The sequence below is a fragment of the Manis pentadactyla genome, chromosome 3 (genome assembly GCF_030020395.1).
Source record: "Manis pentadactyla isolate mManPen7 chromosome 3, mManPen7.hap1, whole genome shotgun sequence".
Taxonomy (NCBI): domain Eukaryota; kingdom Metazoa; phylum Chordata; class Mammalia; order Pholidota; family Manidae; genus Manis; species Manis pentadactyla.
In genome coordinates this window covers 209,388,919-209,407,317 of record NC_080021.1, presented here as the reverse complement: position 1 = coordinate 209,407,317, position 18,399 = coordinate 209,388,919, and the positions used below count along the sequence as shown (strand labels likewise).

General features: G+C 39.5%; 1 protein-coding gene across 1 annotated transcript; it reads right to left on the bottom strand.

Moving 5' to 3' along the window:
- Positions 1 to 7,298: 7,298 nt before the first annotated feature.
- LOC118927343 (olfactory receptor 50-like) lies at positions 7,299 to 17,490 on the bottom strand. The gene is made up of 2 exons (XM_036915405.2): positions 16,994 to 17,490; positions 7,299 to 8,244 (listed from the first exon to the last, which is right to left on the bottom strand). Exons 1-2 carry the CDS (start codon positions 17,488 to 17,490, stop codon positions 7,299 to 7,301), a joined length of 1,443 nt encoding a protein of 480 aa, XP_036771300.2.
- Between the last annotated feature and the right edge of the window lie 909 nt (positions 17,491 to 18,399).

Below are 18,399 nucleotides of genomic sequence, written 5' to 3'. Positions count from 1 at the left end.
TAATATAATGGGACTGGCTTTATAGGACTGGATAATAAGATTAGAAATTACTTTGAAGATGCCCTGTCACTCTGGCTGGTATCACCACATGGGAGCCCCCAGGGCTGGCCTTTCCCCCAATTTTAAAGTTGTCATATAATGTATGTGGCCTGTCACACCTGCATTTCTAAGGAATTTTCCACTTTCATGGTGATGTGGCTCCTCCTTCACCCAAGCACCCAGGCATCCAGGGACCCTGAGCTTTTCTAGAACTTCCAGGGAGAACATGCTAAATTTTATTCTCCTTATGTAATAATTAACACACTGCTTTCTTCTCCTTCAGGAATTCACCCACACTTGCTTCCTTCCCAAACACAGATATTTAGCAACAAAATAAGTATCACCTCAGTTATCGCAGATACTGGCCTAAGAGCCTACTGTGCATTACAATCATCTAATTTAATCCTAACAACAACTGTAAGAGATATTTTAGGGGAACTCAGGGTCAAAGAGGTGAAAAACACCTTAAGATCATAGTTAGTGAAAGGAAGACTTGGATTTTGGCTGTGTGACTCCAGAGACATTCAGGGCAGCAAGGACTGTAATCATTTCTGCGGAGCACCGTGTCCTGGGGAGGAAGGATTGGCTCAGCCTAGTGGCGGAGGATAGGCAAGACTTCCCAGAGAAGGTGTGCCTTACCTGAGACCTAACAAACAGAAGTATCCAGGCACACAAAGTCCCCGCTTGTCCTGACGATCAAAGGAAGAGGGGGAAGCCCCTGTCAAGATGTTAAACTGAAGTTTCAACTGGGGTATGAAGACTGGTAGACACCGGATACCAAAGTGAGATGTGAGACACAAATGAAGACGTTTACATGAAATGCCCAGTCATCAATTTTTTAACTCTGGAGCCTTTGACCTAGATGTGGATCTGAAAAGTACAAAGAGTTGGAGATGAGAAGTTCTTGTAAAGGGGTGGGGGTTTTTGAGAACATTGCACAGCGAACCCCAAATCTGCTCAACAGAGGGGGACGCTTTCCTACCACTTTGAGCTTAGTGGGAGAAGCTTCGAAAGAACCATTAAGAGACTCTGATATATATCCCTGGCTGTGGTAAAGCAAAAGCAGTAGGAAAGATGAAATGGGAGACAGAGGATTGGAAGTAGGGAATAGAATTATGTTTTGGAAATACCTCCATTTCTTTCCATGGTGGAGCAATAAAGGCAAAAAATGTTTCCTGTGGTCCACAGGCAGGTTATGTGAGAGACCTGATCATGGAGCCATTTTCAGTTCTTCCTAAGGAGACCACTTAGAAATTCTAGGAAGCTCCAAGAGAGAATGAGACCTGCAGGGAATGTACCACCACAAAACCAGGGGCTTTTCCTGAGGAGCACTTGTATATAAGTGTGCAGCACTTGCTGAAAAATCGACATTCCAGGTATTAACTGTGGTGTATCGGACTACTGTTTAAAAAACTTCCTCTTTACTTCCATGGCAGGAAGACACTTCCCCACTCCACTGATGCTCCACTGGCCTTTGTGACAAAGGACTTTTTTGTACCCCTGTGTATCAGCCAGCTCTTGCCACAAAAATGCCAGGTAACAAATGGCCACAAAGTCCCAGCAGCATTCGGCAATAACATTTATATTACTTATGATTCTGAGGGTCGGTTGAGGCTTGGCTGATCTAGCTTGGGATGGTGGTTTTCCTGGACTTGGCGAATCTGCCTCACGCTCCTGTGGCCAGCTGCAGGTGAGCTGACCTACGGTGGGCTCCTCCCAGGGGGTTCTGTCCCGGGCATCCTTCATCCTGTTCCTTGGACGTGCGTATGGGCACTCAGCCTCCTGTCCAACCCCCCTTTCTTGTCCTTGTGCCCTACGCTGGACTGTCTGTTGTTAGCATCATCATCACCCACTTCTAAGGCTTCCCTGCACTGTAGTGATGAGGCTGGCAACTACATTTTCCAGATTCTTCTTGGCTGTATTGTTCATGTTTAATGTTTTCCAACAAGAGGAACTCATAACCAATTTGGAAAGCAGAAGGGAAGCCATTACTCTTTGGTAAGTAATTATAGGCAGGTGTGAGATTCCAGTACTTTCCCACTGAGCCTCTAAGAGCCTTCTGAATTACTGAGACAGACCCAGATATTTGGGAGGTTTTCAGTGATTCTTGAAATTTGCAACTACAACCCATTAACCTTTCGAAGCCATCTATTTTACACTTTGGGTTGAATTGTTTAGTTTTAGTGTTTTTAGCCCTCAAGGGCAGCTTCCCTGACCTCTGTTTCCCAGCTCTTAAAATCGTTGTACAAGAAAGCACTTCTGCTCCACCCTCCTGAACAAATCCTTACTGATATACTTCCACTTGATAATTATCCATGAATTATCTACATCTCTTTTTTGGAGATGAAATTACCTAATTCTTTCATTTTTAGTCAGGGACTTCTACCGCAAAATAATGGGAAAACAACGAACTTTTTAAAAATGACTTATTCTTTAAAACTTCATTTTTAGTATGAATAAACATTAAAATGAATCTCTACCTCACACTGCATTAAAAACAATCAACTCCATGTACTTCAAGGACCAAAGACAAAGTTTTAAAATTTTACATGAAAATATAAGACACTAGGTAGGGGGCTGGGTGAAATAGGAGAAGGTAATAAAGAGGGTCAAACTTCCAATTATAAAAAAATTGGTCATGGGGATGAAAAGCATAGCATATGGAACATACCCAATAATTTTGTAGTATCTTTGAATGGTGACAGTGGGTAACTACACTCACCACGGTGAGCATTTCATAATGCATATAATTGTTGAATCACTAAATTGCATGCCTAAAACCAATATAACATTCTCCACTACACTGCAATAATACATACAGATATATATATATATATATATATATATATATATATATATATATTGCTATCTTCAAGTACATGAGACAGAGAAGTTCTTTTTTTTTCTTTTAAAAATTCAGATATATTTGGTGGAAAGCACATGATTTACAATCTAATGCCAGTATGAAACCTGAGGGGAGACTGAAATCTCCAAAGTGCTATGAAAGCTGGATCCTGTTGAATTGTTTCAACACATACTGTGTTTTTTTAATTCTCACTAATATTTTATCCCCTTCACCAATTTTGCTATTTCCCCAACCCCCTCTCCTGTGGCAACTACCACTCTCTTGTGTGTTAATGAGTCTGTTTTGCTGTTTTATGCATTTCTTTTGGTTTTTAGATTCCAAATGTAAGTGAAATCATATGGTATTTGCCTTTCTTTGATTTATTTCACCTAGCATAATACCTCCAGTTCCATACATGTTGTCCCAAAGGCAAGATTTCATTCTAGTTTATGGCCGAATAATATTCCATTGTTTATTCCACATGTTTATCCATTCATCTATCAAAGGACACTTAGAGGTTGCTTCTGTATCTTGGCTGTTGTAAATAATGCTGCAGTAAACATAGGAGTGTATACATCTTTTCAAATTAGTGATTTTATTTTCTTCAGGTAAATTCCCAGAAGCGAATTACTGGGTCATATGGTGGTTCTATGTTTGGTTTTTTGAGGAACCTCCATACTCCCTTTCATAGTGGATATGCCAGTTTGCATTCGCCCCAACAGTGCACAAGGGTTCCCTTTCCCCCACACTCCCTTGCTGACACTTGTTATTTTTCACCTTGTTGATATTAATTACTCTGGCTGGTGTGAGATGATAAGTTCATTGTGGTTTTGATTTGCATTTCCTTGATGATTAGTGCTGCTGAGAATCTTTTCATGTGTTTGCTGGCATATGTGTCAAAACATGTACTATCGATATTCTTTTATTCTATTCTGATGACATCTAGTTGAGCTTCTTATCACACAGTATTAATTAGGTCGGGGGCATGGGTTTCACGCCACTGATTCAATTGGCTTCTACTGTCTAAGGCCGCAAACTTCCCTGGACTCTGGGCAATGCCTTGTACATACGAGCTGTTAGTCGTAAGGGCTGTGTGTGTGCATGTGTGTGTGTTTGTGGAATTGATATTAGCATGTGTGGATTTAAAGGACATTACTCTGACACTGACACTACGGTACCACAGAAGTCTAGTTGCATGCCATTTTGCTAAACAGCTCTATTCTTTGAGCAAGAGCACAAGGAGGACCTACTTAATGCTGAATTATCTGTAGCAAATTGTTCTAGATGGGATTCCACTGGGGTGTCCTCCTATTTATGCAAATTCAGGATGGCCCTCTCCCCAGAAATCTGAGTCCACCCTTCCTCAGCATCTGTGCTTGTCTTGACACAGTAACCCCTCCTTTTGCCAGTGAAATAGAACAGTTGCCATTTTTAACGTGACTTTCTCAAGGAAGCACTTAAAGTCAAGGGCACAAGTCCTAAAATAATGCATTAATAACTTTAATCATGTTAAAATGAAGACACTGATAGTTCATTTAAAAAGGAAGTAAGTTCCCAATAATGGAAGGCATTTACAACATATATAACTGATAAAGGATTGATTTCCAAATTATATGAAGTCTGTCTTTACAATGCAATAAATGAAAGAAAAGCAAGGAAAAGACATAATCATGAATTTCACAAGAGAAATTCTCTACTGACCAGGATAAAAATGGCTGCTCTAATAACCCAGAGTGGGTCTTTTAGTAAGTTGATGGCATTTCACTATGTGGTAATTCAGGGACCAGGTTCAATGATCCTTTAAGTCAGTAGGTAATTTGCTTCAGACAATAGAGGCGAAGACACATGTGCTGTTTTAAAATTCTGGCCAGGAAATAATATGTATTCTCTTCCACTGGGGAGAACATACCACAAAGCCACACCTACATTTGTAGGAAATGGGGTAGCTGCTTCCCAGTGACAACTTCACCCTTGGGAAAGAGGTCATGACATTTTGATGGGCAGCCAACCATCTCTGCCACAAATATCCAATAAGCATAAGCTACGCTGCTCTACCTCATTAATAATCAGAAAGTAAAGCCACAATAGAATATAATCTCTTCACCAGAATTGCAAAAATTAAGAAATCCGCCAATACCAAGTATTGTTGAAGAAGTAAAGTAATAGGAACTCTCACGCTCACGTGCCAGAGATTTAAATTAGTATGACCTTTTAAAACATAATAGACTTTCTTTTTTTTTCATTTTTTCATTTATTCAGTTGCTTGATCAGAAATGGACTTGATTTCTTAGAGCAGTTTTAGGTTTACAGAAAAACTGAGCAAAAATTTCCATTTACTTCTCCTCCACTTTTACTCAGTTTCCCCTATTACTAACATCTTACATTAGCATGGTATACTTGTTATGATTGTACAGTATTAATATATTACTAACTAAAGTCCATAGTTTAGAGTTCACTCTTTGTGTTGAGTTTTGAACAAATGCATAATGACACACATATACTGTTAAAGCATCTTACAGAATAGTTTCACTGTCCAAGAAAGTCCCCTTTTGCTCTATCCATTCACCCTTCTCCCCCTCAAGCCCTGAATCCCCTGGTAACCACTGATCTTTCTGCTGTCCATATATTTTGCCTTCCACAGAATGTCATATAGCTGCAATTATACAGTATGTTGCCTTTTCAGACTGGCTTCTTGATACAGCTGTTTTACAGAAGAGCTTAGCAGTGATGGTTAAGTTAAACACACAAACACACACACACACCCCTACAACCCAGGAATTCTTCTTCCTGATGTATAATTTGCAGAATCTCTTGCATATGTGCACTAGATGATGCAGAAGAATGTTTGTAGCAGCATTGCTTGCAATAGCAAAAGGCTGGAAACAAACAAGACAGCCATAGAAAATAGAACAGGTAAGTGTGTGAAGTCTCACAGTGGAATATGATAAAATATGGATGAATTTTCCAAGGGCAATATTAGCAAAAGCAAAGCCTTGAAGAAATAATATAGTACTATTCCATTTATATGCAATTCTAGAGCAGGCAAAAATTGAAGGATCAGTATAGAAGGTGTTAAAGCGTTATAGAAAAGCAGGAAATACTGAAAATATTAAAGATACTGGAAGCTTTCAATAGCAGAGGAAAATACAGTTGAGGAGATCCAAGGGGCTTCGACAATATCGTTAGTTTTCTACTTAAGCCGAGAGACTGTTACATGAATATTTCTTTATATTAATGCTATCTTTGAAGTGTGATTATATGTCACATACGTATATAAACACATACACACATATATACATACATACAACATACTATATATGTATATACATAATTTAAACTGTATATATGTTATATATGCTTTTCATTTGTAGACTATTTCAATATATTTCAACATTTAAATAAAATTTCCAGTAAAATGGGTAAAAATATTGCTCAAGTTCAAAAAATATTCAAGTGACTTAAAGGGCTGAAAATATGACTCACACATACAATACTTTGAGTACCACCTCCACTAAACATTACTGGTTTAGTATCACTAGGCTACTTAACCAAGCCTCTCTTAATATGCTTCCCTCCTTTGTACCAACTGCCAGGAATAAGTGATACAATGGGTATGGAAATATTTGTTGCAGTTATCAACTTACAGCAATAAAGTCAGTTATATTTGCCTTAAGCAAAGGTGGTTTCTCAAGGACTGAAAATAAACCTTCACCATTTAAGATGGAAACATAGGACACTCTATTTATGTACTTGGGACAGGGTTGTACTTCAAAAAAAAAAATCTGACGTATTGGGTTCAACCACACTGAAGTCCTGAGTTCAGTTCAGGTCGCCTAGACTTCTGGATATTCTGCCTAGGCATTCGTAGTCCCATACCCTGAAAAGCTGTTACCATCACTCTCTAAACCTAACTGAAAACCAAAATTTGGACAATTGTTAAGAAACTAGAAACAAAAGTAAAACTCAATTTCTAATTAATGTCATTCATAAAAATTAATTTCAAATGTATCACAAAATATTAAACACACAAACAAAATCATGAAACTGCTGGAAGAAATATTTTTGTTACCTTGAGGAAGGAAGAACTTTACTACATAAAGGTTGTAAACTATGAAAAAAGAAAATAAATAAAAAGACTGAAGGCTCTGACTGCATAAACATTTAAGACGCTTGTTGGACAAGGGATACCACATGAAAGGGGGGAAAAGAATGGTTAGGAGAGGATAGTTCTGCAAGCCTGTTAATATACCTTTTTCATGACTCTCTAAACTGAACATGAAAACTCAACAGAGAAGAAAACTAAGTCCAAGATGAAGCACATTGAAGATTCACTAAAAAGCAGCTGTTAACACAGGCAAGTACGCTCATGTTGCATAGAGCAGGTCTTACGTCCACTTAGGGAAATCAGTGCATGTCATGGTGAAAATATTCCCCTACTGAACATGTTTTCCAGAGCTCCTTTCATGTCCCGATTCCTCAGACTGTAGATGAAGGGATTCAGCATGGGAGTGACCAGCGTGTATAATACGGCCACAATGACATCCTTGTCGTCGGAGTTACTGGATGATGGAAAAAAGTACAATCCAATAATTGCTCCATAGTACAGAGACACCACAGAGAGGTGGGAGCTGCAGGTGGACAAGGCCTTGCAGATTCCTCGGGTAGAGGGGACCCTCAGGATGGTGGCTCCAATGTGACCATAAGAGACCAGGATGCATATAAATGGAAGGGTGATGACCACAACCCCCACAGTCATGATAACCCGCTCATTGACAGTGGTGTCTGAGCTGGACAGCTTCAGTAAGGCAGAGAGGTCACAGAAGAAGTGGGGGAGAGAGTTGCCTCCATAGAAAGAGAGACGGGCCAGGAGGAGGGTGTGCAAAAGGGCACTAGCGCAGGATAGGACCCAAGACACAACTACTAGCAGGAAACACAGGCTCTGACTCATGATGGTGGTATAGTGGAGGGGGTGACAGATGGCCACATACCTGTCATAGGCCATCGAGGTGAGAAGGAAGCTGTCAAGATCCCCAAAAAATAAGAAGAAATACACCTGGGAAATGCATCCAGCATATGAGATGGATTGACTCTGTGACTGCATATTCATGAGCATCTTAGGGACGGTGACAGATGCAAAGGAGACGTCAGAGAGGGCCAGGTGGCTGAGGAAGAAGTACATGGGGGTGTGGAGGCACGAGTCCAGCCTGATGAGCAGCATGATGAGCAGGTTCCCTAGCACCGTGGTCAGGTACATGCCCAGGAACAGGGCGTAGAATATGCCTTGATTCTCCATCCAGATGGGAAGCCCCAGGAGGAGGAATTCGGACACACTGCTCTGATTATGCCTCGTCATGCCCTTCCTCTCTTTGCTGGACATGAAAAAGAGGTGTAAATGTGAAAGAATGAGAAATTGTTATGACCATCACATAATGGCACCATGGTTTTGAATTAGTACAGGAATTGTAACCTGAATAGCTCATGCTTTTTGCCCCACTAATGGGCTAGTGATGGTCTGACATCAGGATATTATGTGCCCACCAGAAACCAACACAATCTCTTTTGGAGAAACCATGAAACATCAAAATGATGATCATGTCAGATCAAGTTCAAACTTACAGAGTCCAGGAGCTCATGACAGAAATCTGAGATGAGGAAATTAGGGTGCAAGGCTAGACTGGTAACCAGTTGTTAGAGACATTAGTGAGGCTCCTCCAATTGGTCTGTTTGGCTTTTCTTAATCTTCTCCACACCTCTCACACATGCTTTGGCTCATGATTGATTTCCATGGATTGGATCAAGATAAGACCACCCAGTGGGCTGCTCTGGATCTCCCAGATATCAGGATCCAAAGATTTGGTGGAAATACCAAACAGCTGATCAAGGCAAGACCATTAAAGACAAGAATCTATGTCAATAATATAAAAGAGCTGGTGTCAGACCTTCTAATGTAGCTATTGGCCCTTCCTTTAAGAAAAGTTCTCTCTTCAGCATTGTCAGTCTACATCACTCTTGCTAAAGGAATTTTCATGGAATGTGGAGAAACAAATCTGTCTCTCTTCCAAATTCCCACCTAATTCTCTCAGTTCTAATTAGACCACTCTTCTTCTAGTTCTCAGAACAAACATCAGGAAATAGTTTGCTTTTCCTGTCATGTCCTAGATCTGCCAAAGAATAAGCTTTTTGTAAGTATATGTCCAGCTTATTTACCAAATAATCCTTCCTTTTCCCTGGTTCCTAACCCAGGTTTTACATGAGTGACTCATAGCTGATGTATTTCATGTTATATTCTAATACTTCTAATACTATCATTTCTGTCTGTCCTTTAGGTCAGTTAGTCTTAGACCTGGTCATGTGAACATTCACAAAATGGTAGGGAAAGAGAACGCAATGGCCTATCTACTAAGAAACAGAATCCACATATTATATAAACACTTATTCACTCCAAAGGTCTTTCTTTTGAGTGCTCAGCAATATCCTCCTACAAGACTCATCATTCATCATGAGGCTCAACTCAAGTTTCCATTATGTACCAATTCTCCTAACTGGATTGAAATTATCTCAATGATTCCTACATTCTTCAGTCCCCTACAATAAAAATCCTGTTAATTTAATATTGTTATCTGAGCTGAATTACACATTCAGTGTTGCTAGTCTTTCCATGTTAATAATAATCAGTTAATCACAATGAAAGTACCAACTAACTGTCTAATGGGCATTTAGATTGTTTCTTTTATTTTATTAATAATAATATTAATAATATTTTTCACATACCAGTTTTCACATTAGCATATATATCTGTAGCATAAATTCCTAGAAATAGAATTGGAGGATATATATTCACAATTTTGATAGAGATGAGGTAGGGCAGGGGAATGGAACAAGGGTCATGCCACTGTAAAATATATTTAGCCTGTGAAAAAGGCCCAGCTTTTCCTTAACTTAATCTCTAGTCTATTCTTCGTCTTCTTCCCTCCCCTTAATCAATAAGGAGATAGACCTCCAAAGTGTAAATGAACCTATGTCGATCAAGAATGCCAAGATCTGGACCAACACAGTCACCTAAATAACCCTATTCTTAAGACAAAACTTCAAAGGAATTATGAATCACCTGTATACATCATGCCATATGCTGACCCTACCCAAAAGGCTCTATAAGAACCCCAAACCCCAAGTGCCTCCTCTCTGAGGTTGCCTGCACTCCCTTTTCTTCGAGTGTCTGCTTTTTAAATAGTCTTCTCACTGCTCAACTTACTGCATGTTGTCTCCGTGCTCTTCCAGTAGTAAGTGTCTTTGTCACTTTGCTATTTGGTTCTGTTTTCCAGACTTAAGCACAAGTCTTCCTCTGTCTCTGTTCTACTCCAGATAAGTAGGGAGAGGCTATTGAGGGCTCTGATTGGGGCTTGCAAGTTCCCATTGCCTGGGCGACCCAGGCAGGACTGCAGCTGCATGATCATGCTCTTTAGTAGCTTGTCTGAAAATCTCCTTTCTTTGCCTTTGGGAAGTTCTCAGAACATAATCTCACTCCATTCAACAGCTCCCCTAGATCCTGGGGTAGTAAGGACTTAGTTCCCATGCCATGCAGATTCAAGCAGACACTAGATGCCAGGTGACCCTGGCTTTAGGAGTTGGCAAGAAATTTGCCTTATGCTGAGCAGTTCAATGAAGTTCTCTTCCTGGCTCTCTGCTGCCTGCACAACTGCTGCCATTCGCTGCTACTCTTGATTTAATGAATTCCTTCCTTACCTACATTTGTCTGACCTTCTCAAGAATTCTTCCTCATTCAGAGTCAAGAACCCTCCCCCACCCAGGTAGAAGTTTATCCTAATGTACAGGTAGAGACCTCCCCAGACGCAGCTACCTGGCAGCAGGTATTGTCAAATTACAAAAGGCTAAGGTGCTGAGGAAGCCTGTTCTTATGGGTTCTTTGAAATGAGTTCTGAATAATAAGAGCCTGCTGCGTGAAGATAATGAAAATGGACATTGTAGTTAAGGGTTTGGGAAGGACAAGGTTATGGTGTTTGAGGAGCAGAGAAAATCCAGGAACATGTTCAGCATGGGAAGGCTACACGTTGGAGAATTATCTCAGAGCCAGACTGTGTAATGTTCTCTGCTATGATGGAAAGTTTTGATTCTGGTATCAGAGCAATAGACACCCAATGAAAAGGTTTAAGTAGAGGAGTGAGAAAAAAATTAAATAGTATGTTGGCTATGGGGTGGAGAACAGATTATAACAAGGCAAGAGTGTCAACAGGAATCTCAACGGAGGGCTATTGTGGTAGTTCACGTACAAAATAACCTGCTCACACCCGGACCATGGCCGCAGAGATGAAGTTAATTACAGGTCTGGTGTAAAATTTGGAGGAAAAACCAAAAAAGGCTTAATGGAGATGAAGATAAGCAAAAGGAGATGTCTTTTTCACTATCTTTTCAAAAATTAGAGGATCAGTTTGAGATAAATTATTCTACATGATGCTGGCTGTTATATTCTGGTGTGAGGAGGAACAGAACCACGTTAAGGTTTAGTAGCACACACTGGACACACACACACACACACACACACACACACACATGCAATCACTTTACGGGCTGTAAATTCTACTGCTCTGACATTGCCTCTTAAGCGATGAGCACATATACCTTCAGCTACAAGGCTGGGGAAGGTTCTTCCATTTCTCTCTAGAAGACAGAATAGAGTGAAGCGGGTGAAGTCTCTTAAGAGTCTCAAGGATGCATTGCAGCCAGGAGAATTATCAGTTCAGAACCAAATAAGACACATGTATAGACACATACTTGTTTACAGTTCCTAAACAACGGGCATGGGTTCTAATTATATAAATCATGGCTAAGGGGGAGGGGAGCAACTTCCACCCCCAGCTCCAGATTAGAGACAGACAGGAAATAATTGTTTCATTGCCTTTATTTCCCTTGAGAGAAGAACTATTTGTTGATAGCAGGCAATGGGAGTTAACCCTTGGAGGAATAATAATAATAACCACAAAGCTGCACTAGGAATGTGGTGATTCACAAAGCTTTTAGCCTTACACACAGGCATATAAAGAGCCTCCGCCTTTCACTTCCTCTTTCCTATTTTCTTCCACAACTACACTCTGTTTCATCATGTGAATGGACCACCATGCAACTAGAGAAAATTGCATTATTCCCAATTTTTTTTTTTTACAAAGAAGACTGTAATGAGTAACACTTGTTCATATGTCAAGTGTGGATGTACTTTTATAGAATAATTTCTCTGCCCTAGGATTGCAAAATCAGAACTTAAATATATTTGTACTTTAGATATACATGTGGCCAAACTGCTTCCTTGGAAGGCACCTGGCATTACCCATCAGCAAAGAGTAAGTTTTTCTATTTCCCCAGAGCCTCAGAATGTACATTGGCTTTTATTTTTGTAATGCAAGTGCCTGACTTAAGCTTTGATTACCAAGGCATCCACTTCAAAGAAGCATATCTCCAATAAATGCATTGCCAGCCACGTAACTAGATGAAGAGCCTGGAAGCTCCCCTTCCCAACCCCAGGCTCCTTTGTTCAGAGAACTTGGTTGATTTTTGTTTATGATCTTGATTGTGGTGATGGTTTCACAGGTAAATACTTATTTTCAAATTCATCAAATTGTATGTGTTAATTATATACAGCTTTTTGTATGTCAATCATACCTCAATGAAGTAGTTAAAAAAAAAACAAAACTGTGCTAGAAATCCTAGTCAATGAAATAATCATTCTGTAACAGAATTATTCAAAATAGCTATCAACTGGAAACCACAAAAGTTTCTATCAGCAGTGAAATTCATTGTACAGCCACACAATGGAATACTATACAACCACAATAAAGAACTACTACTAAACGTAACAATGATGAATATTACTAGCTTTATATTGAGCATACACAGCCAGACAAAATAGAAACTAACTCAAGTATAAAAGCTACTAGAAGAAAGCATACAAGAATATCTTTGTGATCTTAGAATAGTAAAGATTTCCAAGAGAACACAGAAAACATGACATATAAAGAAAAAATGATAGATTAGGAATTCACCAAAATTAAAAACTTCTGTCCAGCACAAGACAGCTACAAAAAGAAACATAAGTGAACTTTTTCTTTCGTGACTAGGTGAAAATACTCCCACCGTATACATATCTGACAAATGACTGGCATCAATATGTATAAATATCCCCTACATCTCAATAAGAAAGACAAACAACTCAGTAAGATAATGAGCAGAAGACTTGAACAGACACTTCACAAAAAAAGATAAACAAATTGTCAATTAGCACATGATAAATTGCTTTAATCATCAGAGAAATGCAAAATAAAACCAAAATTAGATACTATTATGCACTCACTGCAAAGGACAAAATGAAGATTGACAACACCGGCCATTGGAACAAACGTAGAATATATTTTTATAGATATATTTTTATAGATATATTTTTTCCTGATCCCTTTATTTTTTTGTTTTGTAGATAAGAGCATATCTTAATGTTTAGGTTGCTATAACAGAATACCAAAGATTAGGTGGTTTAAACAACAAACATTTATTTGTCACAGTTGTGGAGGCTGGAAAGTCCAAGATCAAGGAACCAGCAGATTTAGAGCTGGTGAGAATGTGCTTCTAGGTTCAAAGACAGCTATCTTCTCACTGTCCTTCCACAGCTAATGGGGGTAGGGAGTTCTCTGGGATCACCTTCATATGGGCGCTAATCCCATTCCTGAGAGCTCCACCCTTGTGACCTAACCACATTGCAAATGCTCCATGTCTTAACGCCATCACATTGGGCATTAGGATTTCAACATATGAATTTGGGGGACACAACAACCTATAGCAGATCACATACATAAGATCTACCTACTTAGCAACATTTTTATATGATACAATATTGTTAATGTTATAGACACTATTCCAGCACAATTTTGAATTGAAATAATAGAACTGATACCCTTGTTCCTGATTTTAAAAGGAAAGCTTCAGGTTTTTCATAGATACCCTTTACCCATTTAAGGAAGTTTTCTCTATTCCTAGGTTTCTCAGATTTTTAAAAATCAAGAATGGATATTAATTTTATCCAGTGCTTTTTTCTTCATATATTAAGATGATAATCAAATTTTCTTCATCAGTCTATTCAAATGGTGAATTACTATAACTGACTTATGAATGCTAAACCAACACATTGTATAGTGAAACCTAGTTGGCTATGGTTTTAGCCTTTTTATATATTGTTAGATTTGATTCGATAAAATTTTGGTAATGATTTTTGCACCATTGTTTATGGGAGATATTGATTGGTGGTTTCCTTTTCTTATACTTTTATGAATTTGGTATCAGGGTTTAATGCTGGCTTTAAAAAAGTGGGTTAATAAATTCTTTCCTCTCCAACATTCTAGAAGAGAATTGGTATTTTTTCTTACTTAAATATTTGGTACAGTTCACACATGAGACCATGCTATGTATTTCTTCTTGCATGAGCTATGAGATTTTTGTTATACAAAGAATTTATTTCATCAGAGCTGTCAAATTTATTGACAAAGTTGTTCTTAACTTATTTTAATTTCTTATTTCCTTATAACTTATTATTTTCTTATTTCCTTTTTAATATCTGTAGAATCTGTAGAGATGTCACCTCCCATTCTTAATATCAGTAATTTGTATCTTCTTTCTTATCTTTCCCAATTAGTCTGGCTAAAGGCTTATTTTATTGTTCTAAAAGAACCAGTTTTGGCTTAATTAAGTTTTTTTATTTTTCTGTTCTCTATTAATTTTGTCATTATCTTCACTGTTTCTTTTGCTTATTTTGTGTTTAATTTGAACTTTTTCTTAAGTTGGATGCGGAAGTCATTCTTTTTCTCTAACATAAGTATTTATTGCTATAAATTTCCCTTTATCCACTGCTTTAGCTGCATCTCATGTATTTGGTGTTTTGTTTTTATTTTAATTCCATTCTAAATGTTTTTTAGTTCCACTTTTTATTTCTTCTTTAATCCATGGGTTATTTTTGAAATGTGTTACTGAATTTCCAAATGTTTGGAAAGTTTTCAGATGTCTTTTGTTATAAATTTTTAATTTAACTTCATTGTGGTCAGAGAACAATCTTCGTGTGATTTAAATTCTTTTAAATTCATTGAGACTTGTTAGATTGCTCAGAAGTCATTCTTTATCATGGCCTCTAATGCTACCATGCCTGATGTGAGACCTACATCTCTTGTCTATACTATTCCAATACCCTCATAATTGGTCTCCCTACTTTCACACTTACCTTCTTTCAGTCTAGTCTCAACAAAAGAGCCAGAAGACTACTTTTAAAACTTAAGATACATCATGTAACTCCTCTGCTGATGACTTTCTATTGGTTTTTCAAATCATTCAGGTAAACCAGAACCCTTATAACTGTCTACAAAGCCTTCCACAACCAGATCCCCTGTTGCCTCTAAACTTCATCTGTCAATCCCAAAATACACTGTTCACTGTCTGATAATCAACCTACCCTCCTTCCTGTTTCTTTAATATGCCAAGCAGTCTCCCATCTCAAACCCTTTTCAGTTTCTACTAACCATGCCCTGAATGTTCTTCCCCTCAGATAAAAACAGTAACTTCTTTCTCTGTTCTCCTTAAGCTGATTGCTTAAATCCCTCTTTCTTATGGAAGACCACCCTGACCACTAGACGACTTAAAACCGCAGTGCCACACCCAGCATTCTTTGTCCCCCTCACCCTGCTTTATTGTTGTCCATAATACGATACTCATTTTCTTATACCATGTGTTTTCTTGATTTTTTTAATTGACAGTGTCTCTCCTCTATAATGTGAACTTTTGCAAAGGAAGAAATTTTGAGTCATCCTAAATAGAAAAGCACCTGGCACACAGTAGCTATGGATACAACTTTAATCAATGAGTAACTTCCTGTGAATATATTTATCTTTGCTTCACTAGAAATGGGCTGTCTCAGTTTGAGCAGGAAAAAACAGTCCTTCTTCCAAACTAGAAGAAAAATAATACAGACCATCCCACCAAGAAAAGTCCTGTAGAGGAAAAAAGACTTAGAATCAGTAAGTGTGTTCATAGCTTTGATTGCCCTATGCATCTCTGTTGGGGTTTTTCCCCCGTGAGGGCAATAAAATTAAAACTTTGCATTTTGTTTAGGTTTTAGGAAGCTGTAAGAAAACACTTTATTAATCAGCCACCTCATTAGGAAAACAAGCATTTTGAACTTCCTTGCTTTGAAAACTAGGAGCTATACTATGTTTTTATAGCTCTGGGGAAAAACGGAGAAACTAAACTATACATTATTATTAATTTTTAGGCAACTGTTTCATGACACCTTAATTTCCCAAGCTACTCAATTCTGTAAACATTAAAACTGACTTAAATAAGGGGTCAAATGTACATTTCACTCTATTTAAAAATTAAAACTTTGCATTTTGTTAGGTTTTACAACACATTTGACAGTGCCAATTTTCAACTTGAAGAATTTAAAGACTGCGAAGTACCTTCTGCAGCTATATTTCACACTCTAATCCCAGGGAGTTTAGGGAACCAAAATCAGGAGAGATTATTAGAAGGAAGCAAGAACTAAGGTCAGTCGTTTACCACATATTTTTCAAGGAGATCTCTGAGAGGGCCAGTGGATCAAATAAGAGAAGAGTAGGGGACTGTCACTTGGAGAAAAAGGTCTCCCTTCTGAGAAGTTTCCCCAGTGCCCCCTTCATGTCCCTGTTCCTCAGGCTGTAAATGAAGGGGTTCAGCATGGGGGTGACCACCGTGTACATCACTGAAGCAATGATGTCCTTGTCATTGGAGTTGCTCGATGATGGGAAAAAGTACAATACCATAATCGTCCCGTAGAACAGAAATACCACAGAGAGGTGGGAACCGCAGGTAGACAAGGCTTTACAGATCCCCTTGATTGAGGGAAACCTCAGGATGGCGGCTCCAATGCGGCCATAGGAGACCAGAACACCAATAAACGACAGGAAAATGACCAACCCCCCAACAGCGAAGATAAAAATCTCATTGAGGGAGGTGTCTGAGCAGGAGAGTTTGAGCAGGGCAGCGAGGTCACAGAAGAAGTGGGGGATGGTGTTGTCAGCACAGAAGGACAGTTGAGCCAGGAGGAGGGTGTGGGACAGGGCACTGGCACAGGCGAGGAGCCAGGAGCCAGCCAGCAGAAATACACACAGCTCGCCCCTCATGATGGTGGTGTAATGGAGAGGGTGGCAGATGGCCACGTACCTGTCATACGCCATCACTGCCAGGAGAAGGTTATCAATACAACCAAAAAATATGAAAAAATACATCTGCGTTACACACCCTGCATAGGGGATGGATTGTTCCTGAGTCTGTATGTTTATCAGCATCTTAGGGACGGTGACAGATGCAAAGGAGACATCAGAGAGGGCCAGGTGGCTGAGGAAGAAGTACATGGGGGTGTGGAGGCGTGAGTCCAGCCTGACGAGCAGGATGATGAGCAGGTTCCCCAGCACGGTGGTCAGGTACATGCCCAGGAACAGGGCGAAGAGCACGCCCTGCTGCTCCGGGGGGACGGGGAGCCCCAGGAGGAGGAACTCGGACACGCTGCTCTGGTTCCCAGGTCTCATGCTGCTTTACTCTCTGCTTAGATAGAAGAAATATTGGGAATATCCCAGATGATAAATGGTGATGGTGGCAATCACAGTAGTTATTCCTTTCTACCGAGGAATTCCTCAGGGTATTTCCCACATGCTGTTGTCTGAATCCCCCCCACCCCATCCCGTCCGTCCCCTAGCGGAACAGGAGGGAGCCATCAGGGCCCCAATAGCTAACCGAATTCCCTTCAGCGTAAAGCAGGGGGATGTACTTATTCATTTAATAACATGTTAGACACTATACTCTTTCCTAAGAAAAATCCCTTCAGGGAGTTTACAGTCTAAGAAGTAGCCTCTTCAAGAACTGGTTCAAAACAGTGTATCTGCAACTAGACTTCTAGTAGGTTCTGACTCCACCACCTGCTAACTAGTCCCAACAACTAGCCTCATTTTGAACCTCCACAAAATAAGCATAATAATGCCTATTTTTTGAGGGGGGGGTATTGTGGACAAGTGAAATGATTCAATGAGAGTTATGCTCTTAGAACAGAGGTCATACAGTAAGGACACAGATATATCATCTAATATCTTCATGCCAGTGTGAGTGTCCAGACGAATCCTGGGTTGACCTTTAGGAGCCCAACATTACCTGAAATGTGAGGAGGGCATTGGAAGGAGCAGGTGGCTTCTCTCAAAGTTGTGTCAACCCCTGTGGGCTCTCAAGGAAGATGCAGGGGCACCTGTCCTAGACCCTGTGTTTAATTTCCTCATGGAACTTGATGAATTTCGTTTAATTTGGAAAAAATAAATTATGCCTCACCCATCTCCAGTGTCGTCCATTTCCCTGCATATATCTTCAGGGACTCAAACTGGCTCAGATCTGCGTATTTACATGCAGCAGGGCACCTGAACATTTCCCCGAAGACCTGAGAATGGGCAGAT

Excerpts from the sequence above, each read along its gene's own strand:
- LOC118927343 (XM_036915405.2), bottom strand. The coding sequence starts at position 17,490 with ATGAGACCTGGGAACCAGAGCAGCGTGTCCGAGTTCCTCCTCCTGGGG. Across the intron at positions 8,245-16,993 it reads ACCCTCCTCCTGGCTCAACT|GAAGGGCATGACGAGGCATA; the intron begins GTCCTTCTGTGC and ends CAGCAAAGAGAG.